The sequence below is a fragment of the Schistocerca americana genome, chromosome 1 (genome assembly GCF_021461395.2).
Source record: "Schistocerca americana isolate TAMUIC-IGC-003095 chromosome 1, iqSchAmer2.1, whole genome shotgun sequence".
NCBI lineage: Eukaryota > Metazoa > Arthropoda > Insecta > Orthoptera > Acrididae > Schistocerca > Schistocerca americana.
This window is the reverse complement of record NC_060119.1, coordinates 1175803451-1175819696: the sequence shown is the minus strand read 5'-3', so window position 1 is coordinate 1175819696 and position 16246 is coordinate 1175803451. Positions and strand designations below refer to the sequence as shown.

The following is a 16246-nucleotide window of genomic DNA, read 5'->3' as shown; positions in this document are numbered from 1 at the left end:
CCATTGGTGGGGAGGCTTGCGTGCCTCAGCGATACAGATGGCCGTACCATAGGTGCAACCACAATGGAGGGGTATCTGTTGAGAGGCCAGACAAACGTGTGGTTCCTGAAGAGGGTCAGCAGCCTTTTCAGTAGTTGCAGGGGCAACAGTCTGGATGATTGACTGATCTGGCCTTGTAACACTAACCAAAATGGCCTTGCTGTGCTGGTACTACAAATGGCTGAAAGCAAGGGGAAACTACAGTCGTAATTTTTCCCGAGGGCATGCAGCTTTACTGTATGGTTAAATGATGATGGCGTCCTCTTGGATAAAATATTCCGGAGGTAAAGTAGTCCCCCATTCGGATCTCTGGGGAGGGGACTACTCAAGAGGACGTCATTATTAGGAGAAAGAAAACTGGTGTTCTACAGATCGAAGCATGAAATGTCAGATCCCTTAATTGGGCAGGTAGGTTAGAAAATTTAAGAAGGGAAATGGATAGGTTAAAGTTAGATATAGTGGGAATTAGTGAAGTTCGGTGGCAGGAGGAACAAGACTTTTGGTCAGGTGAATACAGGGTTATAAATACAATATCAAATAGGGGTAATGCAGGAGTAGGTTTAATAATGAATTAAAAAAATGGTACTGTGAGGAAGCTACTACAAACAGCATAGTGAACGCATTATTGTGGCCAAGATAGACACGAAGCACATGCCTACTACAGTAGTACAAGTTTATATGCCAACTAGCTCTGCAGATGATGAAGAAATTGATGAAATGTATGATGAGATAAAAGAAATTATTCAGGTAGTGAAGGGAGACGAAAATTTAATAGTCATGGGTGACTGGAATTCGAAAGTAGGGAAAGGGAGAGAAGGAAACATAGTACAGGAATATGGATTGGGGGTAAGAAATGAAAGAGAAAGTCGCCTAGTAGAGTTTTGCACAGAGCATAACTTACACATTGCTAACACTTGGTTCAAGAATCATGAAAGAAGGTTGTATACATGGAAGAATCCTGGAGATACTAAAAGGTATCAGATAGATTATATAATGGTAAGACTGAGATTTAGGAACCAGGTTTTAAATTGTAAGACATTTCCAGGGGCAGATGTGGACTCTGACCACAATCTGTTGGTTATGAACTGTAGATTAAAACTGAAGAAACTGCAAAAAGGTGGGAATTTAAGGAATGGGATCTGGATAAACTGATTAAACCAGAGGTTGTACAGAGTTTCAGGGAGAGCACAAGGGAACAATTGACAGGAATGGGGGAAAGAAGTACAGTAGAAGAAGAATGGGTAGCTCTGAGGGATGAAGTAGTGAAGGCAGCAGAGGATCAAGTAGGTAAAAAGATGAGGGCTAGCAGAAATCCTTGGGTAACAGAAGAAATATTGAATTTAGTTGATGAAAGGAGAAAATACAAAAATGCAGTAAATGAAGCAGGCAAAAAGGAATACAAAATCCCCAAAAATGAGATCAACAGGAAGTGCAAAATGGCTAAGCAGGCATGGCTGGAGGACAAATGTAAGGATGTAGAGGCTTATCTCACTAGAGGTAAGATAGATACTGCCTACAGGAAAATTAGAGAGACCTTTGGAGAAAAGAGAGCCATTTGTATGAATATCAAGAGCTCAGATGGAAACCCAGTTCTAAGCAAAGAAGGGAAAGCAGAAAGGTGGAAGGAGTATATAGAGGGTCTATACAAGGGCGATGCACTTGAGGACAATATTATGGAAATGGAAGAGGATGTAGATGAAGATGAAATGGGAGATACGATACTGCATGAAGAGTTTGACAGAGCACTGAAAGACCTGAGTCGAAACAAGGCCCCGGGAGAGACAACATTCCATTAGGACTACTGACGGCCTTGGGAGAGCCAGTCCTGATAAAACTCTACCATCTGGTGAGCACGATGTATGAGACAGGCGAAATTCCCTCAGACTTCAAGAAGAATATAATAATTACAATCCCAAAGAAAGCAGGTGTTGACAGATGTGAAAATCACCGAACTATCAGTTTAATAAGTTACAGCTGCAAAATATTAACGCGAATTCTTTACAGATGAGTGGAGAAACTGGTAGAAGCCGACCTCAGGGAAGATCAGTTTGGATTCCGTAGAAATGTTGGAACACGTGAGGCAGTACTGACCTTACGACTTACCTTAGAAGAAAGATTAAAGAAAGGGAAACCTACGTTTCTAGCATTTGTATACTTAGAAAAAGCTTTTGACAACATTGACTGGAATACCCTCTTTTAAATTCTAAAGGTGGCAGGGGTAAAATACAGGGAGCGAAAGGCTATTTACAATTTGTACAGAAACCAGATGGTAGTTATAAAGAATCAAGGGGCATGAAAGAGAGGAGAGAGACAGGGTTGTAGCCTCTCCCCGATGTTATTCAATCTGTATATTGAGCAAGCAGTAAAGGAAACAAAAGAAAAATTTGGAGTAGGAATTAAAATCCATGGAGAAGAAATAAAAACGTTGAGGTTCGCCGATGACTTCGTAATTCTGTCGGAGACAGCAAAGGACTTGGAAGAGCAGTTGAACGGAATGGACAGTGGCTTGAAGGAAGGGTATTAGATGAACACCAACAAAAGCAAAATGAGGATAATGGAATGTAGTCGAATTAAGTCGGGTGATGCTGAGGGAATTATTAGGAAATGAGATACTTAAAGTAGTAAAGGAGTTTTGCTATTTGGGGAGCAAAATAACTGATGATGGTCGAAGTAGAGAAGATATAAAATGTAGACTGACAATGGCAAGGAAAGCGTTTCTGAAGAAGAGAAATTGGTTAACATCGAGTATAGATTTAAGTGTCAGAAAGTCGTTTCTGAAAGTATTTGTATGGGTTGTAGCCATGTTTGGAAGTGAAACATGGACGATAAATAGTTTGGACAAGAAGAGAATAGAAGCTTTCGAAATGTGGTGCTACAGAAGAATGCTGAAGATTAGATGGGTAGATCACATAACTAATGAGGAGGTATTGAATAGAATTGGGGAGAAGACAAGTTTGTGGCACAACTTGGCTAGAAGAAGGGATCGGTTGGTAGGACATGTTCTGAGGCATCGAGGGATCACCAATTTAGCATTGGAGGGCAGCGTGGATGGTAAAAATCGTAGAGGGAGACCAAGAGATGAATACACTAAGCAGATTCAGAAGGATGTAGGTTGCAATACGTACTGGGAGATGAAGAAGCTTGCGCAGTATAGGGTAGCATGGAGAGCTGCATCAAACCAGTCTCAGGACTGAAGACCACAACAACAACCTTTGTGGTAACACATATGGTCCTATTAATCTATCGCCAAGTATACCAGCCTGTCTGTTGATTGAGAATCTGTGTTGATGCCCTCTTTCCTGTATTGCCTGGAAATTTACATCTGCCCATAGAAGATGGTTATGAAAATTCACACCACCATCTCTTGTGAACACTGCCTCATCAGTAAATAAAATCTTGGATGTGAACATTGGATCTGTGGTACACTTCTGCAACAGTCACTGACAGAAACACCATCTGCCATGACAATCTTATGGCGTTAGGGCCTGAATGCGCTGGAGATGATATGGGTACAGCAATTGCTGATGAAGTACCCCCCAGACAATAATGTGAGACAAACGTTCTGCTGTGCTAATTGTCGCACACTGGTCCCAGGGGTTTCTTCCACTGAACATAGCACATGCTCCTCCATGTCAGGCATATGGACTGTGCGGGGCCTAACACTGTTAGCCTTCTGAGGTGCAAGTGTACCTGTGTCTCTTAAATGCTGGAAAAGTCTGCTGAATAGCTTATCAGAGGGCACTCTGTGCTGTGGATGTTTCTCAGCATAGAGAAGACGGGCTCGCAGACTATGTCCATTGGCTAAACCATAGCAGAATATCATATCTCCCATTTCACTTGTCAATTAGTACGCTGCCATTGCTAAGAGATAGTCGAAGAGAGAAAATGTTAATTTTCTACACCATCTGTGCATACATACATACAGACAGACAGACAGCACAATAACAGTAGATATATAACTGAATCCCCATTTGGGAGAAAGTAAAACAGCATGATACGTACTCAGGGTTGGCAGGACTGTACAATGAGGCACATAAACACAATGAAAACTAACATAGCTTACATAATGACTCGAACCACACAACTGACTGCAGACCACCTAATGATAGGTAGAGTACTGTGAGTAAGACATCATAATACCCTGCTGACGCATTTGACGGAGCACCATTGCAATGACTGTGCTAATATCTGCAACCAAGCTTCACACAGCCCTTTCTGTAAACACATGTTTATCTCGGAAAGTATGCCTTTCTGGACCCTTATTTATTGGACTTATTTTTCTTGTTTTGATGAGTACTACCACCTTTCAAAGTACTTTAAACATAGCTGCGCAACAGCAACGGTTCCACGTAATCAGATTAAGAGCAGCCGACCAGTTGCAAAGGATAAAGTAATCTTTACCTAGGTTTCAATAGATATAAATCTATCTTCTTCAGAAGACGGCAGTATTATAATAACATGAAGCGATATGTCCTTATTGTTTTTACAAACATCTGCATAGTTTCATTAGTCAAATAAAATATAGCCCTGAGAACAGGCTTTTTCAGACAAATAAAATAGGTACATGGAAATTGGAGAGCTTATGCGCTCTCCAACTTCCATGTACCTATTTTATTTGTCTGAAAAAGCCTGTTCTCAGGGCTATATTTTATTTGACTAATGAAACTATGCAGATGTTTGTAAAAACAAGAAGGACATATCGCTTCATGTTATTATAATACTGCCGTCTTCTGAAGAAGATAGATTTATATCTATTGAAACCTAGGTAAAGATTACTTTATCCTTTGCAACTGGTCGGCTGCTCTTAATCTGATTACCTTTCAAAGTATTTGACACTTTTTTTGAACTCCTGTATATAAAAAAAGTATATAGCTTATGTCCCTCTGAATGTTTATTAGAGTATATATAAACATCTGAAGTAAATTGGTCTAGAACATTTTGAGATTTTTGGTAACAATGTTAAACAGTGACTTGTCTTTATACAGTAGTATACAAAATATGTTAATTATATACTGTACATATTAAAATATAGCTGATGTCTGTCTGAACATTTATTAGAGCATCACTTAGTCCATTATTAAAGTATTGTGTAGAAATTTGAAGAAAATCAGTCAAGACTTGCCATTATGTAGTAGGATAGAATTAAAATAAATATGTAAATAAAAGTGAGATTGCAGAAGTGTGTTGACACTGCACCTGTGTTCACCAGGGTAAAATTTCAGAGTAATAGTGCTACTTCTATTTAAAAATGATGGTTGCCAAACTATATAAATGTGGAAAAAATCCCTCATGTAGGGCTGTAGCCAACCTAGCATCTTGAATACTGGTTGTGGAGAATGCTCAAAAGGTAGCGAATAAGAACACATAGCCTAAAACATCTTGAAGATCTAGAATTAAATCAAAGATAATGATTAAAGTGTTCTGTTGAGAGACATATAAAGAGAGTTGTTCATCAGCAGACCTAGTTGGTTTTTAGATTTATAATTTTGTTTCAGTCATAATATATGGAGCCTCTACAAGTAATATTTATAAGTAGATTCATTTTGATGCCTAAATATATATTTTGTTTGAGAACTGATTCTGAAATAGTTTTTTTCATATACTACTAACAAAAAGTTGTGATTTCAGGAGCTGAAGAAGATGCCACAGAGGAGACTGAGTTTCATTTGATGTTCATTCAGTCAATGGTGCAACTGAAATCAGCTGTTAGTACCTGTACATTTCTGAGGGCATCTGTCTTGAAAACAATTGTTAACTCCATGGCTACAGATGTCTTATATCCTGGCAAAGAATGTGGTGCAGAACATAACACTTCCATTTGTGATGTGGAATCAGTATATTCTTTAAACACCATGCAAAGTGGGCCGCAAATGACTGAGGACTCAGGATATGGTAGTGTTGAAGTAGGGAAGGAAAGTGACAGGAAAATTCCAAGTAGTCTTTTGAAATACATATTGTGTGATTCTGATGCCAATGACCTCATTGTAAAATCTGTTGAGACAGTGCTTAGTTATTTGGAGAAATCATTGTCAGGTGATGATGAAGGAATTCTGGAAAAAATTGTGAGAGACTGGAGGAATTCTCTCCTTGAAGATGCTGTAAACATTTTAACTGATACAGTAAACATATTAACTCAGTATGACCAAGGTTCTGGTGAATGTCGTTCAGCTTGCTTGGGTTTTATCAAAAAACAAATCCATAGGATACTAACTCCAAGTAAAATATCAAAGGTAAGTCATTATTGTACTTGGTTTTAAGTGTTGTGGTTTATAAGTCTCTGTTGTTGAAGAACATTTGCAAATTAATAGCTTAACAAAACAACACTTAATTCTTAAACTATGAATAATTTTAGAACACCAATAACTTTTTGCTAAGGTATTAAGTTAGACAAGAGGCTGTATGAGCTGTGAATATATGCATGCATGTGTGTTGAGGTCCGCTCTCCCTTGGATTTGAAGAGATCATCGGAAACGTATCTCTCAATAATCTATTCAATTTATCCCAACCCCCTTGATCAGAAATAAAAGTGGTGGCTATCAGGGAACAAAGGTGCCAAAAAACTAGTTAACATATGAAGCCCAAACATGGGAACTACAGAAAACACCTTCAAATGCAGACAAAACCTATACTACGCTTAATATAACTAATGATGATGTGAGATCAAACCAGTTACAGCTTAGGAATCTTGGATTTTCAAAAGTTTTATTGTGCTGTACACGAACTGCATGTGAACTTGGTGTAGTTTCCATGGGAACTACTGAAAACAACTTCAAATGCAGAAAAACCTGTACTAATCTCCGTGTGGCTATCTTAATGTGAGATTGAACTCATTACTGCTTAGGAATTGTGGTTTTGGTGTAGTCAAATAACTGGCTATCAAAAGCAGATCTATAGACAAAAATTCAGGTTTTCCTGGGGGAGATTTAGGATTAGGTGTTTCCTATAATAAATCACTGAAAATGTGCAGAAGGTGTGGTTCTTTCTCTGAAAGTTTGAACCACATTATTTATAGTTGTACATCATTCACGCAGTGTGACTATGAGGTAGTCAACATACTATACCAAGAGATTTTGGACACTTCAATAAAAGGAAAAATTAAAATGCCCTGCTGAAAATGCAAACCATTCCCTAACTTTGAAAACCCAGATTTCCAGATGTATGCTGACCATACAGTTCCAACCTACTGGTCAGTCAGTCACAATAGGATATCATTATAGTGACAAAAGAATAGTATATTCCTCATAAGTAACAAAAACATTTAGTAAAAAAATTAAAAATATTCAAACAAGACCAAGAAACAAGTGGACCACTCTTTTGTTGAGCACGCTGCCAAACAAGACATCCTTCATTTCAATGACTGCTTTACAGCCTGTGCCATATGGACCCTTCTTACCAACACCAGCTTTTCTGAATTGTGCAGATGGTAGCCTTCTCAGCAGTATATCCTATGTTTCCATAACCCTCTTGGCCTCAACCTTCATTAGTCATGTCCTCTCCCATCCAGCCCCTTCCCTGTTCCCATGCCAGCACTACACGGCCCTCATTCCTCCATCGCACCCAGTCTTTTTACTTCTATCCTTTTCCGCAATCCCGCCCCCCTCTCCGCTGCCCTCTGTCTAACCTCCTGACTGCTCATAGTTGCCCTACCCTCTTTCCACCTCATCCATGCATGCTCCCGCCAGCTTGATGAAGGCCTCACTTGCCAAAAGCTATATTTTTGACAGTCTTCTTGTTGTGCATCTCCACTATATTGTGAGTAGTAACTTTGCTTTTCACAGTATTGTTACATTCCATCCTGGATTTTCCATTGTTTGAAATGTTCAAACATGGCATTCCAAATAAAAAATAGCAGGAGTTAGTGAACTACATAACTTCCAATAATTATGTCAAGCACAGGAATTATCCAGAAGAGATTTCCAGAAAATCTGAGATTGACCTCAAGAAAATGCTACATCCTTTGATGTTTTGCTGCTAGTAATGCTCTTTTTACTGTTAGTCTGTTGCTTTTGTTTTAATGACATGTATGTGCCTGTCAAAATGCTTTTGTGTCATTTTTCTGTCAGTATCTTTTCTTGATGTTGTTGCAAACTATGTGAAACTAAGATTATAACCATTGTAAAGGTGTGAACATTGAATTAAAGGGCAACGGCAAGGACAATAATAATAAAAATAATTACTTATTTATTATTTTATATTTTGAGCTTAGCATTTACGGGCTGCTTGTTGACAACCAATCTCGCTTTCACTTTCATGGTATTGTTTGTCAGCCAGATTTGACGTCCTGCCAGCATCTTGTGAGTTAATGAATTAGTACTTACTTTTGCTCCTCTGGTAAAAGCCCTCTCCAGCTTTCAGTTTTTGATTCCACCACAAAACCCTGATAGCATTTCACCAACCTTTTGATGTTATACCTGTCATTATTTGATTCAAGAACGCCCATATTGTATATTTCTCACTTTCTTTGAATCACCTTTTCTTAAATGGCTTTGTTTTAGCAAATTCTATTTTTTCTTCATGAGACATGGGAAATCCTGTTGGAAGATGTGCCCATAGAACAGTTTTCTTCTTCTTCTTTTTCATCTTGCTGTAAATTTTTTAAAACTGGATATCGGTTAAACTTGCCTGTGAGCTCATCTGCTGCCTAAGAACTTTTGTAGTGCCCTATGTTCTCTCTTTAAGTCACTGGCTGAGTTGTCCCCTTCAGTTCATTCCCCAAAGCCTACAAACCTTTTGGTTTTACAAGAGTGCAGTAATGTCTTAACTCGGATGTTCGTAAACTTCAACACCATCTTATTATGGATGGTTTTAGTTGATTGCTATGCTCTGATTTCTGGATACTAGTTGCCTCTTGTTCTGGCCTATTCTGTTGGATTAATTCACCTAGGTACTTAAACTTCTTGACTCTTCCAGTCCTCTTGTGGTCCGTTGTCATCCATTGTGGCCCATTGCTGATTTTTGTATATTTCTTCTTCTTAAGAGAAATTTGTAGTCCTACTATCTCTGCTGTTTATTTAAGATGCTATATCTTCCTGGTTGCTGAGCTGCGGCTGTTGACAAAAATAGTCAAGTCATCCAAAAAAGCCAGACTGCCAGCATACCTCTTTTGAGTTTGGGACCTAACGGAAACTGATCTTCATTTCCTCCTCCTTTGTTATATTCTCCTCAAATGACTTTTTCTGAGGTACAATTGTAAAGAAGAAGAGAAAGTCTATCTCCTTGCCTGAAACCAGTCATTATGTCAAAGAGCTCTCAAATATGGTTCTTGACTCTGATATTGTATTGATGAGAGTTTGCTTAATCGCATTTCTGGATGCATTGACCAAATAAAATGCTTCCATACCATTTAATAACAGTCCTTGGTCAATCAAGTCATATACTTTTATTAAGACAATAAATACCAGCACATAATCAAACCCTCCAGTCTTCTCGTGGTAATCTTCAGACTGGAAATTTGTTCTGGACAGTAAACCAGCCTTTTTCTTTCATGTGCATGTGTAATAATCACTCATGCTATAGAAGACCGAGCCACAAAATGATGATTATGTATGTTTTATTCAATATTCTTTACTATGTTTATCAACAGTTTTGTCTTTGCAACTGTTCCCAATTATTATGCCTAAGCACTTGAAGTGCTGAAGCTGCATATCTCTTCATGAGGCATCCCATGTGTGTATTTTTAAGCCCATCTACTGTTTCTTCTCATAGGATATTTGGAAGCCAGTTTTGACAGCAGTTTCATGAAGCTTCTCGTGGGCATGTCTAACTTCAGTGGTAGCATTGGTAATTAGTGCTAGACATTTTACATTGGTTTGTTTACTTTTTGTTCTCATATTTATTCCATGTTTTTCTTTCTGTCATATTTTGACAACTATTACCAAGAACCAAAGTTAAACAGAGTGGAGATAACACATCACTTTACCTTGTGCCTGTTGATATTTCGTAATATTTGGAGATTTCATGGACGAATTTTACTTTAGAGTTTATCTTTCTTCAGGTATGTAGACTATGTTGTTTGTTTTGTTATTGGCACTGCATTCATGTGGAATATTAATAAGGGTGGTGCAGTCACTTCAGTGTCATAATGACAGTGTTATGAAAAGGATAGATGGCTACTCACCATATAGTGGGCATGTTGAGTCACAGATAGGCACAACAAAAAGACTGCTCCACTGTCTCTGTCTTCCGAGGCCAGACAATGTGGCCTTGGCAGCCAGAAATGGTTATCATGTGTGTGAGAGCTTTATTTGTGTGTGTGTGTGTGTGTGTATGGGGGGGGGGGGGGGGCAGTCTAACTCAGAAGAAAGGTTTTTGGCTGAAAGTGTACTTGTTTAGCAGTCTTTCTGTTGTGCCTGTCTGTGACTCAACATGTTTTTAGGAAAAAATCTCCAAACATGATCGCTGTGATATCAGTTAGTGGTGCTATAGTATCATCTTGAGGTTTCATATACACATTGTCACGCCTATCAAAAGCCCACCTGATATTCACTGATTGTCCATTTCTGTCTGTTGTTCTGATCTGCCAAGAAGGACACTGAAGAATATTTTGTAGGTCAGTGTCAGGAAAGTAATGCCTAAGTAATTGTTTCAGTCCATATTGTCTTTTTGTGTGTTGTGGATGAATCAAAAAAAGTTGTGACAATCTGTAGGAATATCTTCGCTGTTCCACATAGTCAAAAATGATGGCTTGTAGTCTGTCAGTCATGAGCTTGCCTCTCATCTTGAGCATCTTAGCTATTACACTATCTTTACCCAGCCATGTGCTATTTTTGTAATGTTACATACCTCACTATTTGTCAGTAGTACTTAGTCTTCGATGGCTGTCATAGCTGTGTTGGGAAATACCAGAGTTCCAAGCACTAATACAAAGCACCAATGCTCAAATTGTTATAGGCACTGAATGCTGGCTAAAGCCAGAGGTAAGTTCAGCCGAAATTTTTGCAAAGAGGCTAATGGTGTTCCAAAAGGATAGGCTAAACAAAATTTTTGCAAAGAGGCTAATGGTGTTCCAAAAGGATAGGCTAAACAAAATGGGTCATGTCTTGTTTGTTGCTGTTAGAAGTAGTTTACTTTGTAGTGAAATGGTAGTTGATAGTTCCTTTGTGTTAGTATGGGTAGAGGTCACTCTTGGCAACCTGAGTAAATTAATAACTGGATCCTTCCACCGACCTCCTAACTAAGATGGTACAATTGCTGAAAGGTTCAAAGAAAACTTGAATCTAATTTCAAACACGTACCCAACTCATACAATTATAGTTGGTAGTGACTTCAATTTACCCCCAATATGGCGGTAAAAATACATGTTTTAATCTGGAGATTAGCACTATTTCAGATATAGTTTTGTGCTTAACACATTCTGAAAATATTTTGAGCAGTTGGTTCATGAGCCCACTCGAATGGTAAGCGGTTGTAAAAACATACTTGACCTCCTAGCGACTAGAGGTCTGCATTATCTCCGATTTTTACCGGCGAGTCCCGCTCGCCCCTCTGGCTCTCGGGAGTATGCGGCCGAGCGTCCTCTTCCGCCGGATGTGGGCAGCCGATCGCCAGCACTCAGCCGAGTGCGCCAAACGCTCGGCCGGTCACCAGTAACCGGTGGACTCAGTGCCAGCGAGCGGCACTTCGTCACATTCCTTGAGATCAGAGGCCACCGCTTCATATTAACCACTCACTTATTTCTTTTACAAATGTCTTTCGTTGTTTACTACCAGTTCTATGACCTAAATAATACACTTGTATATGTTAAATTTGATGTCTGTTAATATGTTGCAGATTACTGGAGTTTAACCTTTGAGGTTATCATGTATTCCAGTAATTGTAACGTTAAAAACTGTAATGTCTGTATTTAGTATTTTGCTACGTTCGGTAGACAAACGGGAACACAGTAGTCTAATCATGGGCTATGTGTAGCTTATCTCCAAACTTGGCCACGTATACGCTGTACTAATATTGAATGCAGGGTCGGGAAGGAATGACGGAGTTAAAAGTAATACTCACGAAATTTTGTTGCACAAACGTTAATTTCTGAACAAATTATGACCTGTAAATAACATTACAAGTGAATCATGAGTATACAATTCGGTTTTTGTCTTTGGTGCTCCCTGATACACAGGCATCATTTGTGTTCCTGGAGCTATTACTACAGCTGGCGGTTTGAACTTCCTCCTGTGAAGTCAATGAAAGTGGAATCATACATTTACAGAGTTTGAGGAATGTTTCCTTCCTTGTGATTACGTGGTATGTTGTGAATACTTATATAATTGTGATGGATCAATAAGAGATCATCCACCTTGTCTGATTCCAGGCACGATCTTTTGCTGGACAGCAGGTGACCGGCCTGGCTAAAATTTCTCTCGCTGGTAGCACTAGCGGCAAGAATACAGAGAACTCTTCTGGGTACTACCGACAGCCTTGGAAATAACCCCGCATGCATTTTTCACCACTGCAAAATTTGTCTTTCGGCACAGCTGTAGTCGGATTTGGAGAGCAACAGGTACCTGTTGAGTTCATTGGTAGTAACTGTGTGTCCATCTTCGTCATCCTCATCCAAACTCCAGTCCATCCTGGACTTTTTCATGGGAAGAACTTGGTCACAGTTTGCTTGAATGAAAACATCCGTAAGATATTCCTGTCACCTTCCAATATGTATGCACCGTAGTTAGAATTACTTGTTACTAAACGACTATATTTACGGTGACATTTTATATAGCATTCCGTCTTCAGGCCATAAGTCGCCCACCGGGACCATCCAACTGCCGTGTCATCCTCAGATGAGGATGCGGATAGGAGGAGTGTGTGGTCAGCACACCGCTCTCCCAGTCATTATGATGCTTTTCTTTGACCGGAGCCGCTACTATTCGGTCGAGTAGCTCCTCAATTGGCATCATGAGGCTGAGTGCACCCCGAAAAATGGCAACAGCGCATGACGGCCTGGATGGTCACCCATCCAAGTGCCGGCCACGCCCGACAGGACTTAACTTCGGTGATCTGACGGGAACCGGTGTATCCACTGCGGCAAGGCCATTGTGACATTTTATATATATTGCACAAATTACATCAAAACACATTGTGGAATGTTTAATCTGCGAAACCTTTACCAAATATCACATTGTAGACGTAATAAATGTTGATCTAACGAAAGATGGCAGATTAGACAAACAAACATTTGTTTACTAATTGGTTTCAGTGAATGAACCTTACCCTTTACGGTCAGTTCCAAGTACAATCATCGAACTTCAGCATACGCGGCTTGCTTTTTGTCTGCGTGAGTTTCTTCAAATGACGCCGTGATGGCCATAGAACCATGGGAACGTAATGGATAGCCTTAATTTTGCACTTATCTGTGATGAAGTATGCTGCTCTCCTTTTTATTTTCACCATGAGCTGAAAACAAAACCCAATATGCATAACTGCACTCTGATAATTCAACAGTTGTATAAAGGATCGTAACCTATAGAAAGTGTTCTAACCTCGTTGTCACTGTCTATTGGTTCACAATGATGTAACAGACTCTTGTACCACGGCAGCACACGTTCCAGCGTTGTTATCTTTGCAGTTTCCAAATCCAAACTCGCTTCTTTAAAAGGGGGTTAGAAAAGCGACAACGTCTCGTACGTACCCTTCTTGGAAGGTTTCTACGAGTGTCGATTGCACCTGGGATTCTAGTAGATCTCGAATATCATCGATTTGACTTATGACGGAATTGAGCATTAACAGTATACTGTTCCATCGAGTTACAGCTTCTTGCATCACAGAGTGCCGCAGACACCCCGAGTGACCCGATCTTTTCAAATAGCCTACTATAGCTCTTGCTGATAGTAGACACGACAGGATTTTGGGGGCTTTGTCTTCTAAAAACGTCTCTTGAAATGTGTGACGAAGCGCAGTCATCAAGCAGTGATCAAAGCAAGGCAAACGGTCGTAAGATTCAAGTGCCTTCTTCATATTAGCTCCTTGGTCGGTGACAAAGTAACATTTCGTAAGATCATTGTTGTTAATTCCTAACGCAAGCATCCGCTCTTCGATTTCGTGCCGTATGTTCTCTCCTGTCTTTGGTATGTCAGAAAACTCGGTTGTTATCAAAACAAGCGAATCTAGCTGCCACTCATCATTCACATAATGCGACGTAACAGTCAAAAAATTTCTCTTCTTGTAGTTATCAGACCACAGGTCAGCGTCTGAAGCACACATTTTGTTCTTTAAGGCACATATTAGCTTGGGCACCACTACAAGTGCAAACAATTTCCAAGCTTCACTTTTCGCCTCCTCTCCCGACATGTCTTTCTTCTTCAGGACTAATGAGCCGCTCCTAATTCTCTCCGTAGTACTTCTCTTCGTTTCATGAATGGCACGTTTACGACCTATACTTGGTTTATCCATAATGCTGTCTGTGCTGCTCAAAGCCAGGTTGTCAACAGTGTTTACACACGGTTGCTAATGCGATTCGGCACTGTGGAGCGTGCGGCGGTTGTACTGTCACCGGCCGAGATTGTGAGTACGCTCGAGCGCCCGGCAGTGCTCGACAGTCCAACCGATAACCGAGAGGTGGAGGACAACTGGCCACATGGTGCATTAGATGGCCACAGCCGTATCGCAGCGTGGGCCTTTCCCAGCCGTCGAGCAGCAGCACGAAATGGGAAATGCTCGAGCAGTTGTTTTCATCGAAATGCGGAGCTCTACTAGCAACAAATAATTCTAAGCTAATAATGAGTGTCAAAACGGGTACAGGGATTAGTGAAGAGAGAGTTGTCGTAGTGGAACTGAGTATTGTAAGTGAAATTGTACAAAAATAAATGAAAAATATACCTATTCAGAAAAGGAGATAAAAATTCACTTGAAATTGACAGCAGTTGAGAGATTTCTACCAAATAAATTAACAAATGATGGAGCTGATGCCCCTTGGTACACAAAACAGGTTGCAGAAAGTGTTGCAGAAACAACGAAGAAAGCATGCCAGATTAAAATGAACTCAAAATCTCCAAGATGGGCAATCTTTTACATAGCTCAAAATTTAGTGTGGACTTCAATGCAAGATTCTTATAATAATTTGCACAAAAGAACTCTGTCTCAAAATCTAGCAGAAAATCCAAAGAGATCCTGGTCATATGTAAAGTATGCTAGCAGCAAGATACAATCAGTGCCTTCTGTGCACGATAACAATGGAAATACTGTTGATGACAGTGCTGCTAAAGCAGTGTTACTAAACACCAAAGAAGACAAAAAAGTATTCTGAAATTCAAATCAAGAACAGCTGCCAATATGAGTAACTTAGAAGCAGATACCCATGGAGTAATGAAGCAGCTTCAATCACTTAATAAAGATAAGTCTTCCAGTCCAGACTGTATCCAATTAGGTCCATTTCAGAGTACACTGATGCAATAGCTCCATATTTAACAATCATATACAACCACTCACTCAACGAAAGATCTGTACCCGGACTGGAAAGTTGCACAGGACACACCAATATTCAAGAAAGGCAGTAGGATTAATCCACTAAATTACAGGACCATATCATTAATGTCTGTGTATACCAGGATTTTGGAACATATATTGTATTCGAACATTATGAATTACCTGGAAGAAAATGGGCTATTGACACACAGTCAACATCGTTCTTATGAAATACAACTAGCTTTTTACTCTCACAAAGTGCTGGAAATGGAAATGTCGTGTGGCTAGGGCCTCCCGTCGGGTAGACCGTTCGCCCGGTGCAGGTCTTTCAATTTGACGCCACTTCGGCGACCTGCGCGTCGATGGGGATGAAATGATGATGGTTAGGACAACACAACACCCAGTCCCTGAGCGGAGAAAATCTCCGACCCAGCCGGGAATCGAACCCGGCCCCTTAGGATTGACAGTCTGTCACGCTGACCACTCAGCTACCGGAGCGGACTCACAAAGTGTTGATTGCTATTGACAAGGGATTTCAAATTGATTCCATTTTTCTAGTTTTCCAGAAGGCTTGTGGTAAAATTGCATGTTTATGGAATATCATCTCAATTATATGACTGGGTTTGTGACATCCTGTCAGAGAGGTCACAGTTCATAGTAACTGAAGGAAGTCATCGAGCAAGACGGTAGTGATTTCGGGTGTTCCTTTAGCTGGTATTATAGGCCCTCTGCTGTTCCTTATCTATATAAACATATTTAGGAGACAATCTGAGCAGCCATCATAAGTTGCTTGCTGATGATGCTGTCATTTATTGTCTAG

The 16246-nt window shown here is 39.9% G+C and overlaps 1 protein-coding gene across 1 annotated transcript in view; it reads left to right on the top strand.

Annotated features, from left to right (window-relative positions):
* Positions 1–11823, top strand: part of LOC124597856 — a 58712-nt gene extending 46889 nt beyond the window's left edge. The window contains exons 4-5 of the mRNA XM_047135965.1: positions 5668–6269; positions 11809–11823. Of these exons, the coding sequence (XP_046991921.1) occupies positions 5668–6269; positions 11809–11823 (617 nt within the window). The remainder of the gene's footprint in view (positions 1–5667; positions 6270–11808) is intronic.
* Positions 11824–16246: the final 4423 nt, after the last annotated feature.